At 43.6% G+C, this 26,933-nt stretch overlaps 1 protein-coding gene across 1 annotated transcript in view; it reads left to right on the top strand.

The window, feature by feature from the left end:
* Positions 1–26,610, top strand: part of LOC311143722 (cysteine/serine-rich nuclear protein 3-like) — a gene marked incomplete at both ends in the record, with an annotated part of 34,908 nt that extends 8,298 nt beyond the window's left edge. The window contains 4 exons of the mRNA XM_084179595.1: positions 20,588–20,767; positions 24,175–24,434; positions 24,923–25,219; positions 25,492–26,610. Coding sequence (XP_084035721.1) covers positions 20,588–20,767; positions 24,175–24,434; positions 24,923–25,219; positions 25,492–26,610 — 1,856 coding nt within the window. The remainder of the gene's footprint in view (positions 1–20,587; positions 20,768–24,174; positions 24,435–24,922; positions 25,220–25,491) is intronic.
* Between the last annotated feature and the right edge of the window lie 323 nt (positions 26,611–26,933).

Below are 26,933 nucleotides of genomic sequence, written 5' to 3'. Positions count from 1 at the left end.
CTCCAGATCCTTCAGGTTTCGGGGCTGTCGCTGGGCAATACGGACTTTCAGCTCCCTCCAAAGATTTTCTATTAGGTTCAGGTCTGGAGACTGGCTAGGCCACTCCAGGACCTTGAGATGCTTCTTACGGAGCCACTCCTTAGTTGCCCTGGCTGTGTGTTTCGGGTCGTTCTCATGCTGGAAGACCCAGCCACGACCCATCTTCAATGCTCTAAATGAGGGAAGGAGGTTGTTGGCCAAGATCTCGCGATACATGGCCCCATCCATCCTCCCCTCAATACGGTGCAGTCGTCCTGTCCCCTTTGAAGAAAAGCATCCCCAAAGAATGATGTTTCCACCTCCATACTTCACGGTTGGGATGGTGTTCTTGGGGTTGTACTCATCCTTCTTCTTCCTCCAAACACGGCGAGTGGAGTTTAGACCAAAAAGCTGTATTTTTGTCTCATCAGACCACATGACCTTCTCCCATTCCTCCTCTGGATCATCCTGATGGTCATTGGCAAACTTCAGACGGGCCTGGACATGCGCTGGCTTGAGCAGGGGGACCTTGCGTGCGCTGCAGGATTTTAATCCATGACGGCGTAGTGTGTTACTAATGGTTTTCTTTGAAACTGTGGTCCCAGCTCTCTTCAGGTCATTGACCAGGTCCTGTCGTGTAGTTCTGGGCTGATCCCTCACCTTCCTCATGATCATTGATGCCCCACGAGGTGAGATCTTGCATGGAGCCCCAGACCGAGGGTGATTGACCGTCATCTTGAACTTCTTCCATTTTCTAATAATTGCGCCAACAGTTGTTGCCTTCTCACCAAGCTACTTGCCTATTGTCCTGTAGCCCATTCCAGCCTTGTGCAGGTCTACAATTTTATCCCTGATGTCCTTACACAGCTCTCTGGTCTTGGCCATTGTGGAGAGGTTGGAGTCTGTTTGATTGAGTGTGTGGACAGGTGTCTTTTATACAGGTAACGAGTTCAAACAGATGCAGTTAATACAGGTAATGAGTGGAGAACAGGAGGGCTTCTTAAAGAAAAACTAACAGGTCTGTGAGAGCCGGAATTCTTACTGGTTGGTAGGTGATCAAATACTTATGTCATGCAATAAAATGCAAATGAATTACTTAAAAATCATACAATGTGATTTTCTGGATTGTTGTTTTAGATTCCGTCTCTCACACTTGAAGTGTACCTATGATAAAAATTACAGACCTCTACATGCTTTGTAAGTAGGAAAACCTGCAAAATTGGCAGTGCATCAAATACTTGTTCTCCCCACTGTATGTTACCAATTTGCTAAACGTACAATATGTTATGAATTTGCTAAACGTATGATATGTTACGAATTCTAGCTAGGTGGCTAACGTTAGCTAGCTCACTAACTTTAGCGAGGCTAGGGATTAGGGTTACGTTTAGTAGTTAGGTTAAATGGTTAAGGTTAGGGGAAGGGTTAGCTAAAAGGGTTATGGTTAGGGTTAGGGAATGGGTTAGCTAACATGCTAAGTAGTTGCAAAGTAGCTAAAATGTAGCAAGTAGTTGAAAAGTTGCTAATTAGCTGAAATGCTAAAGTTGTCCGTGATGAGATTCAAACTCGCAACCTTTGGGTTGCTAGACATTTGCGTTATACGCCTACCCAGCCACCCCGACTAACCACCTTCCTTTCATTTTTGCCTTACATAACCATCTGTCTTATGTAACCATACCAAACGTAACATATCATACTAAATGTAGTGTCTCGGATTTATATACAGAATAATACAAAATGTTCTGAGACCAGGTTGCTCCTATTGTATTGTATTTGTATTTATTAGGGATCCCCATTAGCTGCTGTCAAGGCTACTCTTCCTGGGGTCCAGCAACATTAAGCCAGTTATATACAATTTAAAATATTACATGACATTACATTTCACAACACTTTTCACAACACATTAAGTGTGGTCCCTCAGGCCACTAAATCCATGTGTACGTGTATGTAGAGCAGTGGAGGCTCCTCAGAGGAGGAAGGGGAGGACCATCCTCCTCAGTGAAATTCATTTTTTTTAAATGGTAAAACATTTAAAAAGTTATCTTTTTAGATAAAACTATACTAAATATATTCACCAAATAGTTGATTAAAACAGACTTTTTCAACAAAGGTCTACAGTAGCCTCAACAGCACTCTGTAGGGTAGCACCATGGTGTAGCTCTTGGTACATTGGCTTCAATACAAAACCTAGGACGTCCTCCAACCTATCAGAGCTCTTGCAGCATGAACTGACATGTTGTCCACCCAATCAAAGGATCAGAGAATGAATCTAGTACTGAAATAATAAGCTACAGCTAGCTAGCACAGCAGTGCATAAAATGTTGTGAGTAGTTGACTCAAAGAGAGAGAAAGACAATAGTTGAACAGTTTTCAACAAATTAATTTCTTCAAAAATGAAGGACAAGCAAGAGAGAAGGAAAGAGATTTCGTCATTTTCTTTTCACTTTCAGTTTCACTTACTTACAGTGAGGGAAAAAAGTATTTGATCCCCTGCTGATTTTGTACGTTTGTCACGCCCTGACTCAGGGGACTCTTATATGTTGAGTCAGGGTGTGCATATTCTTTGTTGTGTATGTTCTATGTTGTATTATCTAGTATGTGTATTTCTATGTTGGCCAGTGTGGTTCCCAATCAGAGGCAGCTGTCGCTCGTTGTCTCTGATTGGGGACCGTACTTAGGCAGCCTATTGGCACTATGTAGTTGTGGGATCTTGTTCTGTGTAAGGTATGTTGTGTGTGCTACCTTGGACTTCACGTTTCGTTTCTTGTTTTGTCGTGGTGTTTATTCAGTGAAAATAAACATGTATGCATATCACGCTGCGCCTTGGTCTGACCCGTCCTTCAACGAACATGACAGAAGATCCCACCAAACGAGGACCAAGCAGCGTGTCCAGGAGCAGACAGCCTGGACCTGGGAGGAGATCCTGGACGGTAAGGGATCCTGGACTTGGGAGGAGATTCAGGGTGGGATGGATCGCCGTCCTTGGGAGGAGACAGTGGAGGCCCGGTATAGAGAGGAGAAACGGCGCCAACAGTGCCGACGAAGGAGACCCGAGAGGCAACCCCAATAACATTTTTTTTTTGGGGGGGGGGGCACACGGTGTGGACAACGAGGCAGCAGGAGGCCGTTAAAGGGCGGGTCTGCAGGTTAGGAGGCCACCATGTTACGGGGGCTATTGGTTCAGAGGGAGCAGGAGTTATTCGGTCAGAGGGAGGCGCTACAGGAGGCTAAAAGGGAGAATGAGAGTGTAGAGGCACGGCGAGAGGAGCTGGTTAGGCAGCAGAAGGAGCGGGGGTTAATAAAGGAACCCAGTCCTGCTCCCCGCACCAAGCAAGTGGTGCGTGTCGCCAGTCCGGTCCGGCCCGTTCCTGCTCCCCGCACTAAGCCAGTGGTGCGTGTTCCCAGTACGGCCCGACCCGTTCCTGCTCCTCGCACCAAGCCAGTGGTGCGCGTCGCCAGCCCGGCCCGGCCTGTTCCTGCTCCTCGCACCAAGCCAGTGGTGCGCGTCGCCAGCCCGGCCCGGCCTGTTCCTGCTCCTCGCACCAAGCCAGTGGTGCGCGTCGCCAGCCCGGCCCGGCCTGTTCCTGCTCCTCGCACCAAGCCAGTGGTGCGCGTCGCCAGCCCGGCCCGGCCTGTTCCTGTTCCTCGCACCAAGCCAGTGGTGCGCGTCGCCAGTCCGGCCCGGCCTGTTCCTGCTCCTCGCACCAAGCCAGTGGTGCGCGTCGCCAGCCCGGCCCGGCCTGTTCCTGCTCCTCTCACCAAGCCAGTGGAGCGCGTCGCCAGCCCGGCCTGTTCCTGCTCCTCGCACCAAGCCAGTGGTGCGCGTCATCAGTCCGGCCCGGCCTGTTCCTGATCCTCGCACCAAGCCAGTGGTGCGCGTCGCCAGTCCGGCCCGGCCTGTTCCGGCTCCTCGCACCAGACCAGTGGTGCGTTTGTCCAGTCCGGCACGGCCGTGCCCGTTCCACTCCGGAGCCAGAGCAGTCCGCTCCACCGGTGCCTGATCCAGCTCCGGTCAGCGGCTCCACTCCGGAGCCAGAGCAATCCGCTCCACCGGTGCCTGATCCAGCTCCGGTCAGCGGCTCCAGTCCAGACCATGACGTCAGCCCCTCTCCAGGTTCGGGGTCTCCCACACCAGGGTCCAGACAGGGCCTGGCGTATCGTGGGAGGAAGGAGAGGGGAGGTAGCGCGCCGAGGTCCAGACCAGACCAGGGGCGCAACAGGGAGACGGAGAGTGAGAGGTCGTCACGCCCCGAGCCGGATCCGCCTCCGAGGCGGAATGCCCACCCGGCCCCTACCCTGTTATGTTTATGTTGTGCGGTCGGAGTCCGCACCTTTGGGGGGGGGTACTGTCACGCCCTGACTCAGGGGACTCTTATAGGTTGAGTCAGGGTGTGTATATTCTTTGTTGTGTATGTTCTATGTTGTATTATCTAGTATGTGTATTTCTATGTTGGCCGGTGTGGTTCCCAATCAGAGGCAGCTGTCGCTCGTTGTCTCTGATTGGGGACCATACTTAGGCAGCCTATTGGCACTGTGTAGTTGTGGGATCTTGTTCCGATAAGGTATGTTGTGTGTGCTACCTTGGACTTCACGTTTCGTTTCTTGTTTTGTTGTGGTGTTTATTCAGTGAAAATAAACATGTATGCATATCACGCTGCGCCTTGGTCTGACCCGTCCTTCAACGAACGTGACAACGTTTGCCCACTGACAAAGAAATGATCAGTCTATAATTTTAATGGTAGGTTTATTTGAACAGTGAGAGACAGAATAACAACAAATAAATCCAGATAAACGCATGTAAAAAAAATATATAAATTGATTTGCATTTTAATGAGGGAAATAAGTATTTGACCCCTCTGCAAAACATAATTTAGTACTTGGTGGCAAAACCCTTTTTGGCAATCACAGAGGTCAGACGTTTCTTGTAGTTGGCCACCAGGTTTGCACACATCTCAGGAGGGATTTTGTTCCACTCCTCTTTGCAGATCTTCTCCAAGTCATTAAGGTTTCGAGGCTGACGTTTGGCAACTCAAACCTTCAGCTCCCTCCACAGATGTTCTATGGGATTAAGGTCTGGAGACTGGCTAGGCCACTCCAGGACCTTAATGTGCTTCTTCTTGAGCCACTATTTTGTTGCCTTGGCCGTGTGTTTTGGGTCATTGTCATGCTGGAATACCCATCCACGACCCATTTTCAATGCCCTGGCTGAGGGAAGGAGGTTCTCACCCAAGATTTGACGGTACATGGCCCCGTCCATCGTCCCTTTGATGCGGTGAAGTTGTCCTGTCCCCTTAGCAGAAAAACACCCCCAAAGCATAATATTTCCACCTCCATGTTTGACGGTGGGGATGGTGTTCTTGGGGTCATAGGCAGCATTCCTCCTCCTCCAAACACGGCGAGTTTGAATCATTCAGATGTTCATTGGCAAACTTCAGACGGCCCTGTATATGTGCTTTCTTGAGCAGGGGGACCTTGCAGGTGCTGCAGGATTTCAGTCCTTCAAGGCGTAGTGTGTTACCAATTGTTTTCTTGGTGACTATGGTCCCGGCTGCCTTGAGATCATTGACAAGATCCTCCCGTGTAGTTCTGGGCTGATTCCTCACCGTTCTCATGATCATTGCAACTCCACGAGGTGAGATCTTGCATGGAGCCCCAGGCCGAGGGAGATTGACAGTTCTTTTGTGTTTCTTCCATTTGCAAATAATCACACCAACTGTTGTCATCTTCTCACCAAGCTGCTTGCCGATGGTCTTGTAGCCCATTCCAGCCTTGTGTAGGTCTACAATCTTGTTCCTGGCATCCTTGGAGAGCTCTTTGGTCTTGGCCATGGTGGAGAGTTTGGAATCTGATTGATTGATTGCTTCTGTGGACATATGTCTTTTATACAGGTAACAAACTGAGATTAGGAGCACACTCTTAAAGGGAGTGCTCCTAATCCCTGGCATCCTTGGAGAGCTCTTTGGTCTTGGCCATGGTGGAGAGTTTGGAATCTGATTGATTGCTTCTGTGGACATATGTCTTTTATACAGGTAACAAGCTGAGATTAGGAGCACTCCCTTTAAGAGTGTGCTCCTAATCTCAGCTCATTACCTGTATAAAAGACACCTGGGAGCCAGAAATCTTTCTGATTGAGAGGGGGTCAAATACTTATTTCTCTCATTAAAATGCAAATCAATTTATAACATGTTTTTTTCTGGATTTTTTTGTTGTTATTCTGTCTCTCACTGTTCAGATAAACCTACCATTAAAATTATAGACTGATAATTTCTTTGTCAGTGGGCAAACGTACAAAATCAGCAGGGGATCAAATACTTTTTTCCCTCACTGTAGCTAGCAAATGCAGCTGGCTAGTTTAGTTACTCAAACACCCGGCTCAAACAGAGGGATGCTATGTTAGCTAGCTGGCTATGACTATCCAACACAATACTGGAACTCTTCCAAGTCAAGGAAAGCTTTTGGTTTTATTAATTTATTGCCACCGGGGCCCTACCGGTGTAACTGCTTACTGACTATACACTGTAATGTTACTGCATGATTGTAGTGGGTTTACTAATGCATTAGTTCTGTTAGCTATGTTGACTAGGACGTTACTTTAGCTAATATGGGGACAACGATGTAGGCTGTGTGTAGCGGTTATGACATGGTTTGGCTTGGAAAGGTTTTTTCGCCTGGTCACATACAGCTGATGTGTTGTTCATTGAAGTCCACAAATGTGGCTGCTATGAAAGTGAACTATGTTTATGTGTGATCAGGGGTGTATTCATTCCTCCGATTCTGTTGAAAAACCTTTCTTAAACAGAAGCAAACGAAATGGGGATAAAAATACCTGAATTTGTCCAATAGAAACTCTAGTTTGTAACTGTTGGACTAATGATTACACCCTAGATAAGCTAGATGCAGGCAAGAGTGTGCAAGGCGGTATTGAATGTGTCACTGTCTGTCCATGTGTCACTGTCTGTCATCTCAAAGTGTTGTCTCGACCTGTGTGCACCTACGTTGTTAACTTCCATTCATAGGCTAGGTTGTAACAACCTCATGATGGGTACAGGGAAAATTTGATTATCATGTAGTAGCCTAAACCTATCGATGTTACATTGAACTGGGTGAATGGAATATGAATGACAGTCATCCAACATGCTGTAATAGAAAAAAATGTCCTCCCTCATCATAAACGGCACTGACCGCCACTGGTGTAAAGTGCATGTCTTATCATGTGTATGTGTGTCTGTGCCTGTGTATGTGTCTCTTCACAGTACCCGTTGTTCCATAAGGTGTATTTTTTATCAGTTTTTTAAATCTGATTCTACTGCTTGCATCAGTTACCTGATGTGGAATAGAGTTCCATGTAGCCATGGCAATCCAGTTTACAATCCAGGGTTACTCCAAACAGTTTAGTCACCTCAATTTGCTCAATTTCCACATTATTTATTACATGATTTAGTTGAGGTTTAGGGTTTAGTGAATGATTTGTCCCAAATACAATGCTTTTAGTTTTTGAAATATTTAGGACTAACTTATTACTTGCCACCCATTCTGAAACTAACTGCAGCTCTTTGTTAAGTGTTGCAGTGATTTCACTCACTGTAGTAGCTGATGTGTATAGTGTTGAGTCATCCGCATACACAGACACAGTGGCTTTACTCAAGGCCAGTGGTATGTCATTAGTAAAGATGTTTTAAAGTAAGAGGCCTAGACAACTGCCCTGGGGAATTCCTGATTCTACCTGGATTATGTTGGAGGGGCTTCCATTAAAGAACACCCTCTGTGTTCTGTTAGACAGATAACTCTGTATCCACAATATAGCAGGTGGTGTAAAGCCATAACACATATGTTTTTCCATCAACAGACTATGATCGATAATGTCAAAAGCTGCACTGAAGTGTAACAAAACAGCTCCCACAATTATTTTGTCATCAATTTCTCTCAGCCAATCATCAGTCATTGGTGTAAGTGCCATGCTTGTTGAATGTCCTTCCCTATAAGCGTGCTGAAAGTCTGTTGTCAATTTGTTTACAGTAAAATAGCATTGTATCTGGTCAAACACAATTTTTCCCAAATGTTTACTGAGGGTTGGTAACAGGCTGATTGGTCGGCTATTTGAGTCAGTAAAGGGGGCTTTACTATTCTTGGGTAGCAGAATACTTTTGCTTCCCTCCAGGCCTGAGGGCACACACTTTTTAGTAGGCTTAGATATAAGATATGGCAAATAGGAGTGGCAATATCGTCCGCCATTATCCTCAGTCATTTTCCATCCAAGTTGTCAGACCCCGGTGGCTTGTCATTGTTTATAGACAAATATATTTTTTTCACCTCTTCCACACTCACTTTACAGAATTCAAAATTACAACGCTTCTTTCATAATTTGTTCATTTATGTTTGGATGTGTAGTGTCAGCGTTTGTTGCTGGTATGTCATGACTAAGTTTGCTAATCTTGCCAATGAAAAATTAATTAAAGTAATTGGCAATATCAGTGGGTTTTGTGATGAATGAGCCATCTGATTCAAGGAATGATGGAGCTGAGTTTGCCTTTTTGCCCAACATTTCATTTAAGGTGCTCCAAAGCTTTTTAGTATAATTTACTATAATTTATCTTTGTTTCATAGTATGGTTTCTTCTTCTTTTTATTCAGTTTAGTCACATGATTTCTCAATTTGCAGAACGTTTACCAATCATTTGTGTAGCCAGACTTATTTGCCATTCCTTTTGCCTCATCCCTCTCAACCATACAATTATTTACATTTCTCATCAATCCACTGGGATTTAACCATTTTTACAGTCATTTTCTTAATGGGTGCATGCTTATTAGTAACTGGAATAAGCAATTTCATAAATGTGTGAAGTGCAGCGTCTGGTTGCTCCTCATTACACACCACAGATCAACAAATATTCTTTACATTAACAACATAGGAATCACTACAAAACGTATTCTATGACCTCATACACTATATTAGGCCCAGCCTTTGGAACTTTGGGTTTCCTAGATATGGCTACTATATTGTGATCACTACATCCAATGGATTTGGATACTGCTGTAAAGCAAATTTCTGCAGCATTAGTAAAGATGTTGATGATTTCATTCCTGTGCTGTTTGTAACTACCCTGGTAGGTTGACTGATAACCTGAACCAGGTTGCAGGCACTAGTTACAGTTAGAAGCTTTTTCTTGAGTGGGCAGCTTGATGACAACCAGTCAATATTTAAATAATCTATGCAACAGCATCACCACTGCTACACTGTCAAGGGATATACAGAGACTGTGCATATGAGTAAAACCTGAAATAAGGGCTTCTGCTAATGTTTCTTCAGCTCTTGATTACTTTAAAATGATCAGCAAGAAGACGCACAAACTCAAGGTGGAGATGTGCAGGTAGGCTGTAAAAACTACGTGCAGGATAAAACATATTAATCAGATACAATCTCAGTCACAGCTCAGCCAATCCACACAATGTCATCTTTAAGATTTAAGATAATTACACAGGAATGCCTATTTGACCCTGTGTTTATGATGGACTGTGTTTATGGAGGAAATATGACTCTAGGACGGTATAATTAGTTATTCACCAATGCAAGAGATACAGTAAATATGTTAGCTTTGGGATATTTATTTCAAAAATATTCTTTGATTTTATTTCCTGTTTTCTAGTGTCATGTCTTGACTGAGCATTCTGGGTCAGACATGTAATTAGCATATGACCTCAATACAACAGCACAGCTTGGCCACAGATGATTAAAATTGATTTTTTTGTATGTTTATTTTCATGCCTGCTGTCATAAACCTTCTTCATCAAAATCAAAAAGCCTCTTGCAAGTCAGACAATATAGGTCAATAGCTGTGTTGCAACGGTAGTGTGTGTAACAAAATGCCATCTCTCTAGCTTATGTTTTGCATTTTTATGTAATAGAGCTGCATATGTGATACTCACAAGAGAAGGATACAACAGAATACAGATGAGGTACTGTATTTCAGTTAGAAAATAATGGATATTTAGTTAGAGAAGAAGTAAGGGGAAAATAGTGCAGAGTAAAAGTATACTGAATAAAAATATAAACACAACATGCAACAATTTCTAAGATTTTACTGAGTTACAGTTCATATAAGGAAATCAGTCAATTTAAATAAATACATTAGGCCCTAATATATGGATTTCACATGACTGGGCAGGGGTGCAGCCATGGGTGGGCCTTGGAGGGCATAGGCCCACCCACTGGGGAGCCAGGCCCAGCCAATAAGAATACGTTTTTCCCCACAAAAGGGCTTCATTACAGACATCTTATCTTGGCAAAGGAGAAATGTTCACTAACAGGGATGTAAACAAATTTGTGCAAAAAATTTGAGAGAAATAAGCTTTTTGTACGTATGGAACATTTCTGAGATTTTTTATTTCAGCTCATGAAGCATGGGACCAACACTTTACATATTGCGTTTATATTTTTGTTCAGTGTACAGTGCATTCAGAAAGTATTCAGACCCCTTGACATTTTCCACATTTTGTTACGTTACAGCCTTATTCTAAAATTGATTAAATTGTTTTTTCCCCTCATCTACACACAATACCCCACAATGACAAAGCAAAAACAGGTTTCTAGACATTTTTGAAGAAAAAAATACATATATATTTGAAATAGCACATTTACATAAGTATTCAGACCCTTTACTTAGTACTTTGTTGAAGCGCCTTTGGCAGCGATTACAGCCTCGAGTCTTCGTGGCTATGACGCTACAATCTTGGCACACCTGCATTTGGGGAGTTTCTCCCATTCTTCTCTGCAGATCCTCTCAAGTTCTGTCAGGTTGGATGGGGAGCGTCGTTCATCTTTCCCTCGATCCTGACTAGTCTCCCAGTCCCTGCCACTGAAAAACATCCCCACAGCATGATGCTGCCACCACCATGCTTCACTGTAGGAATGGTGCCAGGTTTCCTCCAGATGTGACGCTTGGCATTCAGGCCAAAGAGTTCAATCTTGGTTTCATCAGACCAAGGAATCTTATTTCTCATGGTCTGAGAGTCTTTAGGTGCCTTTTGGCAAACTCTAAGCGGACTGTCATGTGCCTTTTACTGAGGAGTGGCTTCCATCTGGCCACTCTACCATAAAGGCCTGATTGGTGGAGTGCTGCAGAGATGGTTGTCCTTCTGGAAGGTTCTCCCATCTCCACAGAGGAACTCTGGAGCTCTGTCAGAGTGACCATCGGGTCACTTTCCTGACCAATACCCTTCTCCCCCGATTACTCAGTTTGGCCAGGCGGCCAGCTCTAGGAAGAGTGTTGGTGGTTCCAAACTTCTTCAATTTAAGAATGATGGAGGCCAGTGTGTTCTTGGGGACCTTCAATGCTGCAGAAATTTTTTGGTATCCTTCCCGAGATCTGTGCCTCAACACAATCCTGTCTCTGAGCTCTTCCTTCGGCCTCATGGCTTGGTTTTTGCTCTGACATATACTGTCAACTGTAGGACCTTATATAGACAGGTGTGTACCTTTCCAAATAATGTCCAATCAATTGAATTTACCACAGGTGGACTCCAATCAAGTTGTAGAAACATCTCAAGGATGATCAATTGAAACAGGATGCACATGAGCTCAATTTCAAGTCTCATAGCAAAGGGTCTGAATAATTATGTAAATAAGGTATTTCTGTTTTTCATTATGGGGTATTGTGTGTAGATTGATGAGGAACATTTTTAATTTAAGCCATTTTAGAATAAGGCTGTAACGTAACACAATGTGGAAAAAGTCAAGAGATCTGAATAATTTTCGAATGCACTGTATATTCTCACTATATTTTTATGCTGTGTGCTATCTATGATTCATAAATGTATTTATTATTTTGACAAGTCACCAACTAACCATACCGAACCTACTGTCATTTAAGTATCCATTGTTATTAGAGCATTAGAACAATGCTGAAAGAATGACATTAAACATGCATGCCTTGTGATACATCTGGTCTAGCTTGAGTTGATTTAATCTAATCTTGTGTTGGAGAGCTCAGCAGCCCAGAGATCACTATCAATATGCATAACCGTTGGGCTTGTTCACAATGTGCACTGTGGCTGGTATGTTAATCACTTATACCAAAGCAGGCACATCTCTTAAAGGCCAGAATGACTTCTCGCTGCATTCACAATGTATAAAAACCTCCTTCAGACTAATATGGTCTCATAAATGATGTGTTACTGAAAACATGCTAGTTAACACATAGGGGTCAACTGTAATACAAAGCGATCAATGTATGTAGTTCTGTCCTTGAGCTGTTCTTGTCTATTAATGTTCTGTATTATGTCATGTTTCATGTTTTGTGTGGACCCCAGGAAGAGTAGCTGCTGCTTTTGCAACAGCTAATGGGGATCCTAATAAAACACCAAATACCAATCAAATAGTCTTGAAAACCCAACCCTAGGCAACACAGTGACCAGGGTCTGGTTTCAATTATGAACTGTTTTGGCATAGAGGACTAATCATAGGGATCAACTGTAGCCTCCTGTCAACAGAGGTCCTCTTTGGTCCTCTTCAGTCTCTGTATAATAGCTAAATGACTCAAGCATTGTGGTTCATGTAGAAGAGCCGTAGTTCAAATTGTAAAGGTGACACGTCACACTGTAGATACTGTAATGGTCTGGCTGTGGTTGGTGAGTTCATCTTGTGCCAGGACTTGATTTAGGCTACTTGTCACGGCAGAGTGGAAGATAAGTCCTCTGGGATGAGAGGAGGATAGGGTAGGAGGAGGGCAGCAGCAGCTCTGTCAAGGGAAAGTTCAGTAGGTTCAGCAAGGACACTTGTGAAGCAGCAGACTGCCACTGCCTGAGAGGAATGGCAGTTGTGTTTTAATGGTTCATCAATAAAACAATGTAATCCTGTCATACGTAACATGGCACTGTCAAAAAACATGCTTGTCACACTGAAACTGCCCACTAAACATCTCCATTCGCCAGATGCACTGAGGATTTAATGTACATTAGGCACTGTGTATAAGGCACTCGCACAAATTGTCTTCAGAATATATTGTCTTCATCTTGGAATACACATTTTCTCAGCAGAGGAGTAAATAGAATGTGTTTGTGCGTGTAATGAAGTAGATTTATTGACCTTTGTTGTAACTTTGGCTCTGTATGTTTGTCTTTTGTCTGCAATCAGCCACATTAGTAAGTGTGCCATGCTCCTAAGTAACAGCACTGCTCCAGCGTTGATTCTATTTCCCTGCTGGCTGTAAAGCAGTAGATTAGTCCAAAGCTATTGGAGGAAGTGCAGTGCTTTAATTGAGTGTGAGAATGATATCATTCCTCTTTCACTCCACAGGCCGTGGCCTCACTTACAATCACCAGGACTTCCTGGGATAGGAAGTGGTTGTACTATAATCACTTCAATGGGGATAACTATTTCATAGACCCTCTCTGTGGGTTATACTGTAGTATTCACTGTGATCCCTATGATGGTTTGGTTTTGAGATATTTAGTAACTTAAGTTTAATTAGCTTGTATGTGGTAATTCCCTTTTGTCTAAGGTATACATAATAAGACTTTTAAAATAAGCACAAATAATGTTCTCATGCTGGATTTGTCACTTCTTGGAGATTTTACTGATAATGTCGATGTTGTGAACCACACAATGTTTTCTCCTGTGGTTTGAAGCCTTGTGCCCATTAATCTGACTGGGTTATTGTGCTGTGCCTGAAATCAAATCTTTCTCTTCCTCTCCCTGCCCCTCTCTCTCCTCTTTATTCTCTCACTCACTCACTCGCTCGAACTCTCTCCCCCCTCCCCTCCCCCTCCCCTTCACCATTCTCGCTCCCTCAGCATCTCTCTCTTTCTCTCTCTGTCTCTTTCTTCCCTCCCTCCCTGGCTCATGCTGGTAAAATGATCTGCAGACAGCAGGAGCAGAGGCACGCCTGACTCTCTCTCAGACATCCCACCCATGTGATCTCACAGGCTACCTCCCTCTGCTCCAGTCAGGCTCCAGCCTTTCAGCCGGCAGCAGCGTCTGTGAGTCTTTGTGTGGTTAGGGTGAATAAGAGAGAGAGAAGGGAGGAAGGAAGAGGGAGAGTTAAAGAGAGGCGCCTATTGTCATTTAACAATAAAGCATATGGTACCGGCAGTGGCAGTCAGGGCTGGGAAATTTACAAGTCTCTGTGTGACTCCCTTTCCCTCCCGCTCACCCGGTTCTCATGCCCTCAGAGTACTGGGGTCGCAGCAAGTCAGTGGACTAAAGCAAAATGGGAGCCTATCATTTATCATGTTTCACCTCTTTTTAAGTGCTTCGTTTAGATTTTACTCCAAAGTGTCACGTTAAGAAAGGGGGCCATATGAGTCGGAACACGCCAGTGGACACAGGTCAGTCGTTTCTTTCAGGGCTGGCACAAAGTGCACTGTTATGTATTCTTTTGCAGGGCTGATGTGTGATGACTTGCTACATATATTGGGACTTGTTGGTATTACTTGGGAACGAGAGCTTTCATTGTAACTCTCTCTGTATAGCAGATCTGCAGTGTGAGGCTTGTGTGTCACCTCTGTGTACAGTGATTTGTGAACCTTATGGGAAACATGATCTGTTTTGATTCAGAATATACGTGTGTCACATAGGACTGTGGACGCAGTTCATAAAGGTTGGTTTGTACAGTGCATGTGTGTGCGCTCAGTGAAGCCAGCACAGGGAGGGGCTTTGCAAGCAGGCTTTTGCTGCATTATTTCCTCCCAGCATTTTCTCTTGCACCATGGTGTATGCCCAGCCTAGCCATGATTAGTTGGAACACAATAGTGGAGAAGACAAAGAAATGTAGAGGAGGAACTAGCTCTGCTCTCTGGCTTGTGCTGCTAAGCCCTGAAGAAGTGGAGTCTGCTTACATTAACCACTGAGTTGCATTTGATGTCATACCTATTATTCACTGTGTCAGTGAGATGTTACTCTATCCAGATGGATCTGTCTATTTTAGGACAGCTACAATATGAGATAAGACTTATATCATAATCCTTGTTCATACAGAAAAGGATATGCATTGATTTGGATTCTGAATGTAGCTATAACCATCGTATTCCATTATTCTTAATTGTGTGATTGCCTCAAATCTACCTCTTTAATCTATATTGTGATAATGTGTTGTCAGATGTAGTGCTACTATGATATTTATGTTTCACAGCCATGAAGATTGAAGCAGAATCACTTTCAGACATTAAATCACTATTTGTGCTAGGATGTTGGCATCTCCATGGAAACCACTTTGGCTATCAAAGCATATTGCAGCATCCGCTGAGGGCTAAGAATACGAATGAATTTCCAACAATGGGGAACTCATTAAAATTATTACAAAATAGACTTGGGCCACCCCATGTGTAAAATGGAACTAAAATGTCTGTACTATTTTGTGTTCTTCCTGAATTACAGTGAGGATTGTCCAACTGCCCATTTGGACAACTGTAGAAAAGGAGGTACTAAGCCTCTAATGCGTTAAAAAATGTCATTCCATTGGTTATAGGCTACATAAAAATGTATTTGCGTTCAGGCAGTCCCTGATAGCTGCATTATTTGATGCTAAATGATAAGGGCCAGTGACCATTTTAGACTGATTCAATATTTCATCAATGGTACCAACAGGAAACGCTGATATGTTTTGGTTCAAAGTATGTAGAGTTTGTTTTAATCCTTAAGTGGCCGAGCTACAGCGGTGTTTGTCAGAACATGAGATATCCCGAAAATCGGTCTTCTCACGACAACGTCTGGGCTACAAACTAATATGACCACTCTATGGATAGATGAGACTCTCACTTGACACAAGTGTCACGGAACTCGTCTGAAGGTAACCGGTACCGGTAAAAAAAAAAAAATGGAAGTATGGAGGTAGTGTGCCCCAAAATAAAAGGGGTTAAATCATTAGCTGTCTTATATCTGCCAGATATAGGAAATACACTTCAAAACCTTATTCCTTATGATTTATTTTTTAACTGTCTGTTTAAATGCATTTCTATGGTCTATAGTAGTAATGGTTAATATTTGTTTTCAATACCTACAGGGGTCCTAAAATTCAAAACCAAACAAACAATTCCATATGTTAGCTTTAGTGTATTTGAATGATTGGTCTACTGTGCAGAGGGACAGACAATCATTAAAAGGGGTGTCCTGATGCCAAACATTGAACATTCCACAGCGCTAGGTACTGTAGTTTACGTTGGATCTCCTCCAGGTGCAAGCAGACCCATGTCACAGTACAACCACAGACACTGGGGAACAATGGTCCTTTGGCAGCGACGTGATTTCTCTCCAGGTTCCACCACATTGGATACATCCCAAACAGCACCTTATTCCCTATATAGTGCAAAAGTAGTGCACAATATAGTGAATAGAGTGCCATTTGGGATGTATATGAAAGTAGTGCACTACATAGGGACGCATACACTGTCTCTGAGGCAGCAGCAGTATTTGCATGTGTAATGAGTTGATAGCAGAGAGCGGCTCCAGATGAAACAGCACCTCTCTCTGAATGGAACTCCAACATAAGCTGCTCAGGCTGATACTGGGACGAGAGTGAAGCTGAACACTGTTTCTTTGTTTCCGTGTCAAAAAACAAAGAGGAGTATACCAGTTACATTTAAGAACCAAAACATTGACGGCTGTGCCATACAGATTGCAAAATAGTTGGGAAGAGTGTTCCGATGTACCGATTCCATGGCACATATATATATGGTGGACACAACCATCCCAGCTCTGCAGATTTTGCTGCGAAGAGACAGAATCATTAGATCATTTGTTTTGGTAATATCCATATGTAGCTTGTTTTTGGTCGCAGGTTCAGGAATGGCTGAAGAATTGCAACATTTACATGGAGTTAACTCTGCAAATAGCACTGCTGGGTGATCTGAAAAGTCATAGTCAATCTATCAATAATATAATAATACTCTTAACAAAAATGTTTCATTAATTTACAATCTGTAGAAACTATGAGAATAGAAATGTTCAGAACTTTCGTGAAACATCACAGCACAGTTGAAAAATACATGGCAAATAGAAATCAAAACTGGATGGTGTTCAGCGATAGATGGAAGGGGTTGAGGGTAGCTGAAGGATGGGACTAAAAACAAACAAAAGATAACTAATGTAAAATATACTGTGTCCGTAAAATGTATATATTATGTATAAGCTGGAAGTAGAAGTGTTGTTGTCAATTAGTTTACTCCAGTTAGGGGAGGGGTGGTAGGGTTAGTGGAAAATAATAAAGGAAAATATATTTTTAAAGAATATATATATTTAAAATAATATATATATATATATATATATTTATAAAAATATATATGGGGGATTGGAAATGATGCAGACAATTACATTGATAGAATCCACAATCTATTTGCAATATTAAAGCTGATCCACCCCCTAAACATAAAAAAGAAAGAGTCGGAGAGAACATGCCAGTCATGCTCCGCTAGCTCTGCTAGGTATCTAATGGCATTATATGTGTTAGAAGATGGCATCCCACGTCATGTAGTAAGAGAACCAAATGCCAGACTCTTGTTGTCACATACACTACATCAATAAACTGTATTTAGGGCCATGCATTAAAATAATTGCAACTTGATTACTGATACAAACAATGGCTGGCTGAAGACGTGGTGATGGAAATATGGAGAATGATTTGTGGAGGAAAGGCAACAAGTTCAAACAACACATCGTTTGACAGTTACAATTCAACACTTATTACAATCAGTAGCCTAATTTGGCACTTACAGTAGTATTTGTGCAGCTGACTGACGAACCTGGTCTTGTTTTGATTTGTTAAATTACACCATCAGTCAGAGTTTAATGGCTGTCACTGGTGCCTGTTCTCCACTGGCCTGTCATGAAGTGGTCTACTGTGTAGTGGCATTGGGGAGGATGAGGGACTCGGTCTGCGTCCCAAAGTCCCAAATGGCACCTTATTGCTAATGTTACCTATTCCCTATGCCTTCAGAAAGTATTCACACCCCTTGACATTTTTCCACATTTTGTTGTGTTACTGCCTGAATTTAAAATGGATTCAATATAAATGTTGTGTCACTGGCCTACCACAATACCCCATAATGTCAAAGTGGAATTATGTTTTTAGATATTTTTTTTAAACAAATGAATAAAAAATGAAAAGCTGAATTATCTTGAGTCAATATGTATTCAACCCATTTGTAATGGCAAGCCTAAATAAGTTCAGGTGTAAATATTTGCTTAACATGTCACATAATAAGTTGCATGGAATCACTCTATGTGCAAATATAGTGTTTATAATTCTTTTTTAACGACTACCCCATCTCTTTACCGCACACATACAATTATCTGTAAGGTCCGTCAGTCGAGTAGTGAATTTCAAAAACAGATTCAACCACAAAGACCAGGGAGGTTTTCCAATGCTTCGCAAAGAAGGGCACCTATTGGTAGATGGGTAAACATTTTAAAAGTAGACATTGAATATCCCTTTGAGCATGGTGAAGTTATTAATTACACTTTGGATGGTGTATCAATACACTCAGTCACTACAAAGATACAGGCGTCTTTCCTAACTCAGTTGCCGGAGTTGAAGGAAACCGCTCATGGATTTCACCATGAGGCCAATGGTGACTTTAAAACATTACATGCTGTGATAGGAGAAAACTGAGGATGTGTCAACAACATTGTAGTTACACAACAATACTAATCTAAGTGAAAAGAAGGAAGCCTCTACAGAATAAAAATATTCCTAAACATGCATCCTGTTTGCAATAAGGTACTAAAGTAAAACTGCAAAAAATGTAGCAAAGAAATGTCCTGAATACAAAGCGTTATGTTTGGTGCAAATCCAACACAACACATCACTGAGTATCACTCTTCATATTTTCAAGCATGGTGGTGGCGCCATCATCCTATGGGTATGCTTGTCATCGGCAAGGACTAGGACATTTTTTAGGATGAAAATAAATGGACTAGAGCTAAGCACAGGCAAAATCCTAGAGGAAAACCTGGTTCAGTCTGCTTTCCAACAGACACTGGGAGACAAATTCACCTTTCAGTAGGAAAATAACCTAAAACACAAGGCCAAATATATACTGGAGTTGCTTACCAAAACGACATTGAATGTTCCTGAGTGGCCTAGTTACAGTTTTGATTTAAATTGGCTTGAAAACCTATGGCAAGACATGAAAATAGCAGTCTAGCAATGACAACAACCAACTTGACAGTGCTTGAAGAATGTTAAAAATAATCATGTGCAAATATTGTACAATCCAGTTGTGCAAAGCTCTTAGAGACTTACCCAGAAAGACTCACAGCTGTAATGGCTGCCAAAGGTGATTCTAACATGTATTGACTCAAAGGTGTGAATACTTATGTAAATTAGATATTTCTGTATTTTATTTTCAATATATTTGCAAACATTTCTAAAAATATGTTTTCACTTTGTCATTATGGGGTATTGTGTGTAGATGGATGAGGGGGGGAAATCCATTTTGAATTCATACTGTAACACAACCAAATGTGGAATAAGTCAAGAGGTATGAATACTTTCTGAAGGCACTGTAGTGCATTACTTTTGACCGGTGCCCTATGGGCCGTGGTCAAAAGTAGTGTACTATATAGGGAATAGAGTGCCATTTGGGAAGAAACCAGGGTCTTTCCTCAGTCTCTATGACTCTGGCAGCTATTAAACACTCTGACCCCTTTATTCACCCAATAGCACTTTACAGCCCTCTGGGTGCTCCTCCCGGTCCATTTGACATTTTTCACTTTCTTTCTTTTATAGAGGGTATAACCATGTCAGTCATAATTTCCTCCTAACCACTATAAACTGTCTTCAGTCATGCCCCAGATTGGAACCCCTCTAGGGAGCACTGAATGTGCAACATTACACATTTTACAAATCACTATTTTACTCATGCACACACGCATGACCACACGCACACACATTCACGTGTGCATGCACATGCACACCTAGACACATTCAGGCATATTTAAATTCACTGCATATCCCAGGATAAGTAAAGCTGTAGTCAAGCTTTTTAAATTTCCCATAAGATGAAAATTAATTAATTTTGAAGCCAAGGGATATTTTCAATCAGTAGCCGGCTGGATGCATGCATTGTGTTTTTGAGGTGCAACAGCAATTAAGTACAGTCACATTATGTTTTGAATTTTCATATGCTGCTGTGGGCAGATATTACCATCCTTCTTTGGGCGGTAACGTCTCATTTCATTTTTGCCCCATGTTGTTATTTTGTGATAAAAATATTCAGCCAGTGTTTTTATGAATACCATCAGGAATACAGGGCAGAGGAAACAAAATCTCACTCCAGTGTCCCTTTTCTGTCGCCGCTCAATCAAAGACAGCAGAATGAACGTCCTGTGAGGTAGACGTAGCATGCAATTAGCATCCTTCGCCTCGCATCCAAGCTTTGTGGCACGGTGATCAATTGCCTGGGGACCATCGGGTTGGTAGTGACGGCAGGGGAAGTGGTGGCGGGGGGACCTGGGCAGCAGGAGGGGGGTGTTGTGTTCTGTGGCTTACTGCTAATTGACTGTTGAGGAGGACTGTGGAGGCCAGCGGGACCTAAACTGGGCATTAAATAATGTGCACCCTTCCTTGTGCTGGCTGTTGCAGGTGCAGCGGCGGAGACAGAGAGGAGGGCCATGAGTGGAATACTGAAGAGGAAGTTTGACGAGGTGGAGGCGTCCTCCTCGCCGTGCTCTTCCTTGCGGGAGTCTGATGACGAGGTCTCCTGCAGCGAGAGCGGAGACAGCAGTGACAGTGTCAACCCTTCAGCCTCGGGCCCCTTCACTCGTGAGTCACCCGTGAGCACACACACACACACACACACACACACACTGCTCTCTCCCGCTATACATATGCTCAACACTGACACAGTCTGACACGAACAAACAAAAAGCTACATGCGTTGTTCATATTGTACTTAGTGAAAGAGACATCTTTTTGAATGAAGCATGTGTCATTCAGATGATACTTCTCTATCATAATTGTTGCTTCTAAAATGAATGTTGAGTGTATTAGGAAACAGCATGACAGTAACACTTTGTAATTGTGATGACTGTTATTCTAAGTGCTGAAGCACAATACAACCCTCGGGTAGAAATATCATTCAGATAACTCAGTTGAAGAGGAAAATAAAAAAGCTGCATCAATCGGTGTGCTTTAAAAGAGGAGAAGAGACACAATCCATGGCATTGTGTGAGCTGAACTGGTGTCTGTGTGGACAGCTGAGTAGCCATAAGGACGGCTGGATGGACTGTTCTGAGCTGGGTTGGTGTAGCTGGGCTGTAATAAAGGAGAATGAATGCAGTGGAGCAGCAGTACAACAGTCTCTCATTAGGCACAGTACAGTACAGCCAGATGAATGAGCTGATGCTCTCCAGTCTCTAGCATTGTGCAAAGCCAGTGGTGTGTCTGGCAGGCTCTGAGAAGCTATCAGTTGAGTAAACCTGTCCTCTGTCCCACAGCTGCTCACCGGAGAGGCTTCAGTCAGTTTGGCAGGCACCTCTGATGGTGCCACTGATAAAAAAAGACCTGTGTTTTAGATTACCTGTATTTTTCGATGAGCAAATATGATGTTTGGGGCGGCAGGTAGCTTAGTGGTTAAGAGCGTTGTGCCAGTAACCGAAAGGTCGCTGGTTCTAATCCCCGAGCCGACTAGGTGAAAAATCTGTCGATGTGCCCTTGAGCAAGGCACTTAACCCTAATTGCTCCTGTAAGTCGCTCTGGATAAGAGCGTCTGCTAAATGACCAATTATTTATTTATTTATTTATTATGTTATTGGTAGGCAACCTGGGGAAAAATTGGTGGATTGTCAGTGGTTGGTTCCTCAGGTGACAGATCTATGTTGTGTTTGGGGACAGACGGATACAGTAACCCTGCCCTGGTTTATTGTGGGTGTGAGTGACAGGGCTCCTCCCTGTGTTGTGTGTGCATGCCAGAGGAGGCTGGTGGGAGGAACTATAGGAGGACGGGCTCATTGTAATAGCTGAAAAGGAAATATATATAACGGTATCAAACATATGGAAACCATTTATTCCATTCCAGCCATTACAATGAGGCCGTCCTCCTAAAGCTCCCCCCACCAGCCTCCTCTGGTGTGCGTACATACAGTGGGGGAAAAAAGTATTTAGTCAGCCACCAATTGTGCAAGTTCTCCCACTTAAAAAGATGAGAGAGGCCTGTAATTTTCATCATAGGTACACATCAACTATGACAGACAAATTGAGATTGTTTTTCTCCAGAAAATCATATTGTAGGATTTTTAATGAATTTATTTGCAAATGATGGTGGAAAATAAGTATTTGGTCACCTACAAACAAGCAAGATTTCTGGCTCTCACAGACCTGTAACTTCTTTAAGAGGCTCCTCTGTCCTCCACTCGTTACCTGTATTAATGGCACTTGTTTGAACTTGTTATCAGTATAAGACACCTGTCCACAACCTCAAACTGTCACACTCCAAACTCCACTATGGCCAAGACCAAAGAGCTGTCAAAGGACACCAGAAACAAAATTGTAGACCTGCACCAGGCTGGGAAGACTGAATCTGCAATAGATAAGCAGCTTGGTTTGAAGAAATCAACTGTGGGAGCAATTATTAGGAAATGGAAGACATACAAGACCACTGATAATCTCCCTCGATCTGGGGCTCCACGCAAGATCTCACCCCGTGGGGTCAAAATGATCACAAGAACGGTGAGCAAAAATCCAAGAACCACACGGGGGGACCTAGTGAATGACCGGCAGAGAGCTGGGACCAAAGTAACAAAGCCTACCATCAGTAACACACTACGCCGCCAGGGACTCAAATCCAGGACCAGGGTGCTGTTTCCCCAGACTACTGAGCCTTCTGTGTCAGCTGCTGCAGATAAAGTCAACCAGGAGGACGTTACTCTAAACCAAGGGAATCAGAGAGCTGTTCACCATGCAGCACAGCACATAGCTCCAACAGCTTCTCCCCACTAAAGAGGTGTCACACTGTGTTAGGTGTGGTGCTGAGATGTACAGTAGCATTGTTGCCTGGAGAATACAGTACAACTCCGTCTTGGGTCGCGTTAGTGTTGGAGAAATAATCCAGCTCCTCTCCTTGTGTGATTGCGTTTACTGGAGCATCACAAAGCCTTGGAATCTCTGAATCCGAATCGTGAGGTCTTTGAAAAGTGCTTCTATGTATTCTCACAGATATATTTTTAGAACTACATGGGCGTAGCAACCCTAATATCACAAGAAGCTAGAAAATGGACGGACAAGAAATAGGAAGAAATACAGAGATATCTAACTCTGTTACGTATTGCAAGCTTGAAAATGACTTCTGCATGTAATTGCTTTCTTATTCAGTAAAACCACATGGATACCCAAAACAAAGTCTGATAAACCTTCTTTGGGAGACAATAAAGCGAAATCTCAATCAACAAGGCCAGACTGGCGCTGCCATGCCTGTAATGAATGCATTGTCCTTATGGCACAGGGTGGAGTGCTGCTGGAACCAGATGGTTCCCATTTGTCCTGTTTTTCTGACATCAAGTGAGCGCTGGGAAAGCTGTGCTCAACCACTCCAGATCCGAGCCAGGAGGGGGATTATTTATGCTCTCTGTCTTTGCTTCCCCCCCCCCCCCCCCTTCCCTCCCTCCCTCCCTCTCATATAACAGTCCTTAAAAAGCCACACGTAGGACTGACATGCCAAATGGCAGCGTTGGGATGATGAAACATTGCTCTACTAAGCTGGGTTGAGTTAGAGGACGTCCCTGTTGTCTGAGTGCTAGCAAAAAGACTCCTGAGGTTAATTAAAAATCAAATAAAAACAGGCATTAAAATCATGCAAATCGTAAGCAAGCAGACTAGCGTTTTATCTTGTAATAGTATGGCTACACGCCTACACCATTGAGATCACATCATGGTGAGCAACAACAAACAACTCTTTCCTATGTACATGATGCCGATTTAAATAAGTGCTTTCTCTTAAAACAGTGTCCTTGTTCTTGTATGCTGTAAAGGGGGTTACATCTAGCTTTTTCTCATACTGGTGATTCTCTTTCTTGATTTACAATTGGCTATTCTTTCCACCACATCGAACTGGTTAATCTTTCATCCATGTATGAACCAATAACCCTGCTTTCCCTATTATTTATATGTATGAAAAAGCGAGCTATCACCAGCTTCCTTTCACCATCTTCTCCCCTTGTCTTTTGACTCTGTAGCTGATTCTATACTGAAGAGGGAGAAGCGTGTGAGAACGAGGAGGGTGCATTTTGACAATGTGACGGTATACTACTTCAGCCGGCGCCAGGGCTTCACCAGTGTGCCCAGTCAGGGAGGCAGTACTCTGGGCATGTCCAACAGACACAGCTGTGTCAGGCAGTACTCCCTGGGAGAGTTTGCCCTGGAGCAGGAGAGGATCCACAGAGACATGCTCCGAGACCATCTGAAGGAGGAGAAACTCAACTCCATTAAACTCAAGGTATTATGGAAACGGAAGCAACTGAGCTACTGAAATGTACTGTAAACAGGGAGAGGAGATAATGCATCATGATACACAGACGGTACTAGACTATACTTAAGCAATAAGGCCCGAGGGGGTGTGGTATATGGCCAATATGCCACAGCTAAGGGCTGTTCTTATGCATGATGCAACGCGGAGTGTCTGGATACAGCCCTTAGCCATGGTATATTGGCCATATACCACAAACCCCCAAGATGCCTTATTGCTATTATTTTGTCATACCCGTGGCATATGGTCTGATATACCAAGGCTGTCAGCCAATCAGCATTCAGGGTTTGAACCATCCAGTTTATAAATACAGTTATGACATATTGTATCCTTTTATAAATATAGAATGTTACATGTTTTCAACTGCTCACTCTGTATCCTCTTCCGAGAAGCAGCATGTCATTGGTTTCAGCTGGTTCAAACCGGACTGAATTTGATCCCTTCTCATTTGTTTTCAGCTGACTAAGAACGGTACAGTGGAGTCGGAGGAGGCCAACACACTCATGGCGGACGACATCTCTGACGATGACATTGATTTGGACAACACCGAGGTGGACGAGTACTTCTTCCTCCAGCCCCTCACCACTAAGAAGCGCCGGGCTCTGCTGCGGACCTCTGGGGTGAAGAAGATTGACGTGGAGGAGAAGCACGAACTGCGGGCCATCCGGGTGTCCAGGGAGGACTGCGGCTGCGACTGCAGAGTGTTCTGTGACCCAGAGACCTGTGCATGCAGCGTAGCAGGAATCAAGTGCCAGGTAAATCCCTGGGTAGTCTGACCATACTGTACACTCTCTCATATTGACACTGATGTGTCACTCTATCCGCTCTGGAATTAAGCCCCATAAGCAGTCCCTAGTCTTGAGGCAAATGCATTTTAATAGAAGGATGTATTTTAGACATTGTAGATGAAAGCACTGTATCATTTACAGTAGCTTATCAGACATTGCCAAAATTCTACATTAATTAATCTATTACATGCAAACTGCAGAATATATGGTCATATAACTCAAGGTGGTCCAATCTACAGGTGGACCGCATGTCTTTTCCCTGTGGCTGTACCAAGGAGGGCTGTAGCAACGCGGCCGGCAGGGTGGAGTTTAACCCCATCCGCGTGCGGACCCACTTCTTGCACACCATCATGAAGCTAGAGCTGGAGAAGAGCCGGGAGCAGCAGCAGGCATCCCCTGCCAACGGTTACCATGGCGAAAGCAACGGCTATGTCAACCCGCTGGTCCAGACCCAACACAGTCTGGAATACTCTCTGTCAGACCCAACAGTCCAACAGTCTGACATCATGCACCTCCAGACAGCTGACGACATGGACGAGCCTCTGGATGATGAAGATGAAGATGAGGATGAGGAGGAGAATGAGGAAGATGAGGAGGATGAAGAGGACAGCAGCAGTTTATGCAGTGGACTGTCTGACTCAAGCACTCAGAGCTTGGCGAACAGTGACTCTGAGGAAGAGGATGGTGATGAGGAGGACAAGTCGGAGGACTTTGAGAATGGAGTCACCACGCCGCCTGTCGCCAACACTGAGGTTGTCCCCCTGTCCTCCGTGTTGTGTTACTCTGACGGCACTGTGCCACACGACAACCACATTGACGACGTCATGAATGGAAACTCTTATTTATTCAGCTCCCCAGCAGATTATTATCAGCTGAAGAACCCCAGTGCTGTTGCCTCAGCCAACGGGACAGCCAGCCAACCCAGTGAACCCTACGGAGAGGCCTTATCATTCCCACACACTGTAAGCACTACTAACGGTACCATGCCACAAGGACCATTTAACATGGCCGTCGACATTGCAGAGCAGTACACAGATTACCCCCACCAGGCTGAGGAACAGTACACCAATCAGCACTTCACCCTGACCAATGGCACAGCAGCAACCACTGCCATGGGCTGCTGCACACCTGACCTAGAGAACAACATGGTCCTGTCTAAAGGAACATACCCTGAGCAGCCTGGGGGCCTCAGCCAGATGGAGTTCCACAACAACTACCTGAACAATAAGAAGTGTTTTGTGGCAGAGCAGCCAAAGGAAGTGTCTAGCGTTAAGGGTCTGTCTGAAGGGCCTTCTTTAGCAGACAGTACAAAGATCCCTGCATTAGCAGAGAATCTCCCCCAGGTCGCACCAGTTTAGTGGGCCTAGCTCACCTGTCCGTGTAGGCTTCATGTTGTCTTTTCTTAATGAACAAGGCTGACCAAGTGTTATTTATGGATAATATATTCATGGCCTTTAATGGGAACTAAACTTTTCAAGTCATTTACAAGACCATACATTAGATGTACATTATTTAGCTACAGGTTCCATGATGAGAAACATTTCTAATGAATCCTGATTTCTAGTATTCTAAACTGCAAGATGGAATCAGTCAACAAAAACTGAGAGCTGTAAGCCTGTGCAATGTATCTTGTAATTTTAAAGGTAAAGTTCTAGTTTTAAGCATATATTGTGAATTGAAC

The sequence above is a fragment of the Coregonus lavaretus genome (assembly GCF_964263955.1).
Source record: "Coregonus lavaretus genome assembly, chromosome: 16".
NCBI lineage: Eukaryota > Metazoa > Chordata > Actinopteri > Salmoniformes > Salmonidae > Coregonus > Coregonus lavaretus.
This window is presented reverse-complemented; position numbering and strand designations above follow the sequence as displayed.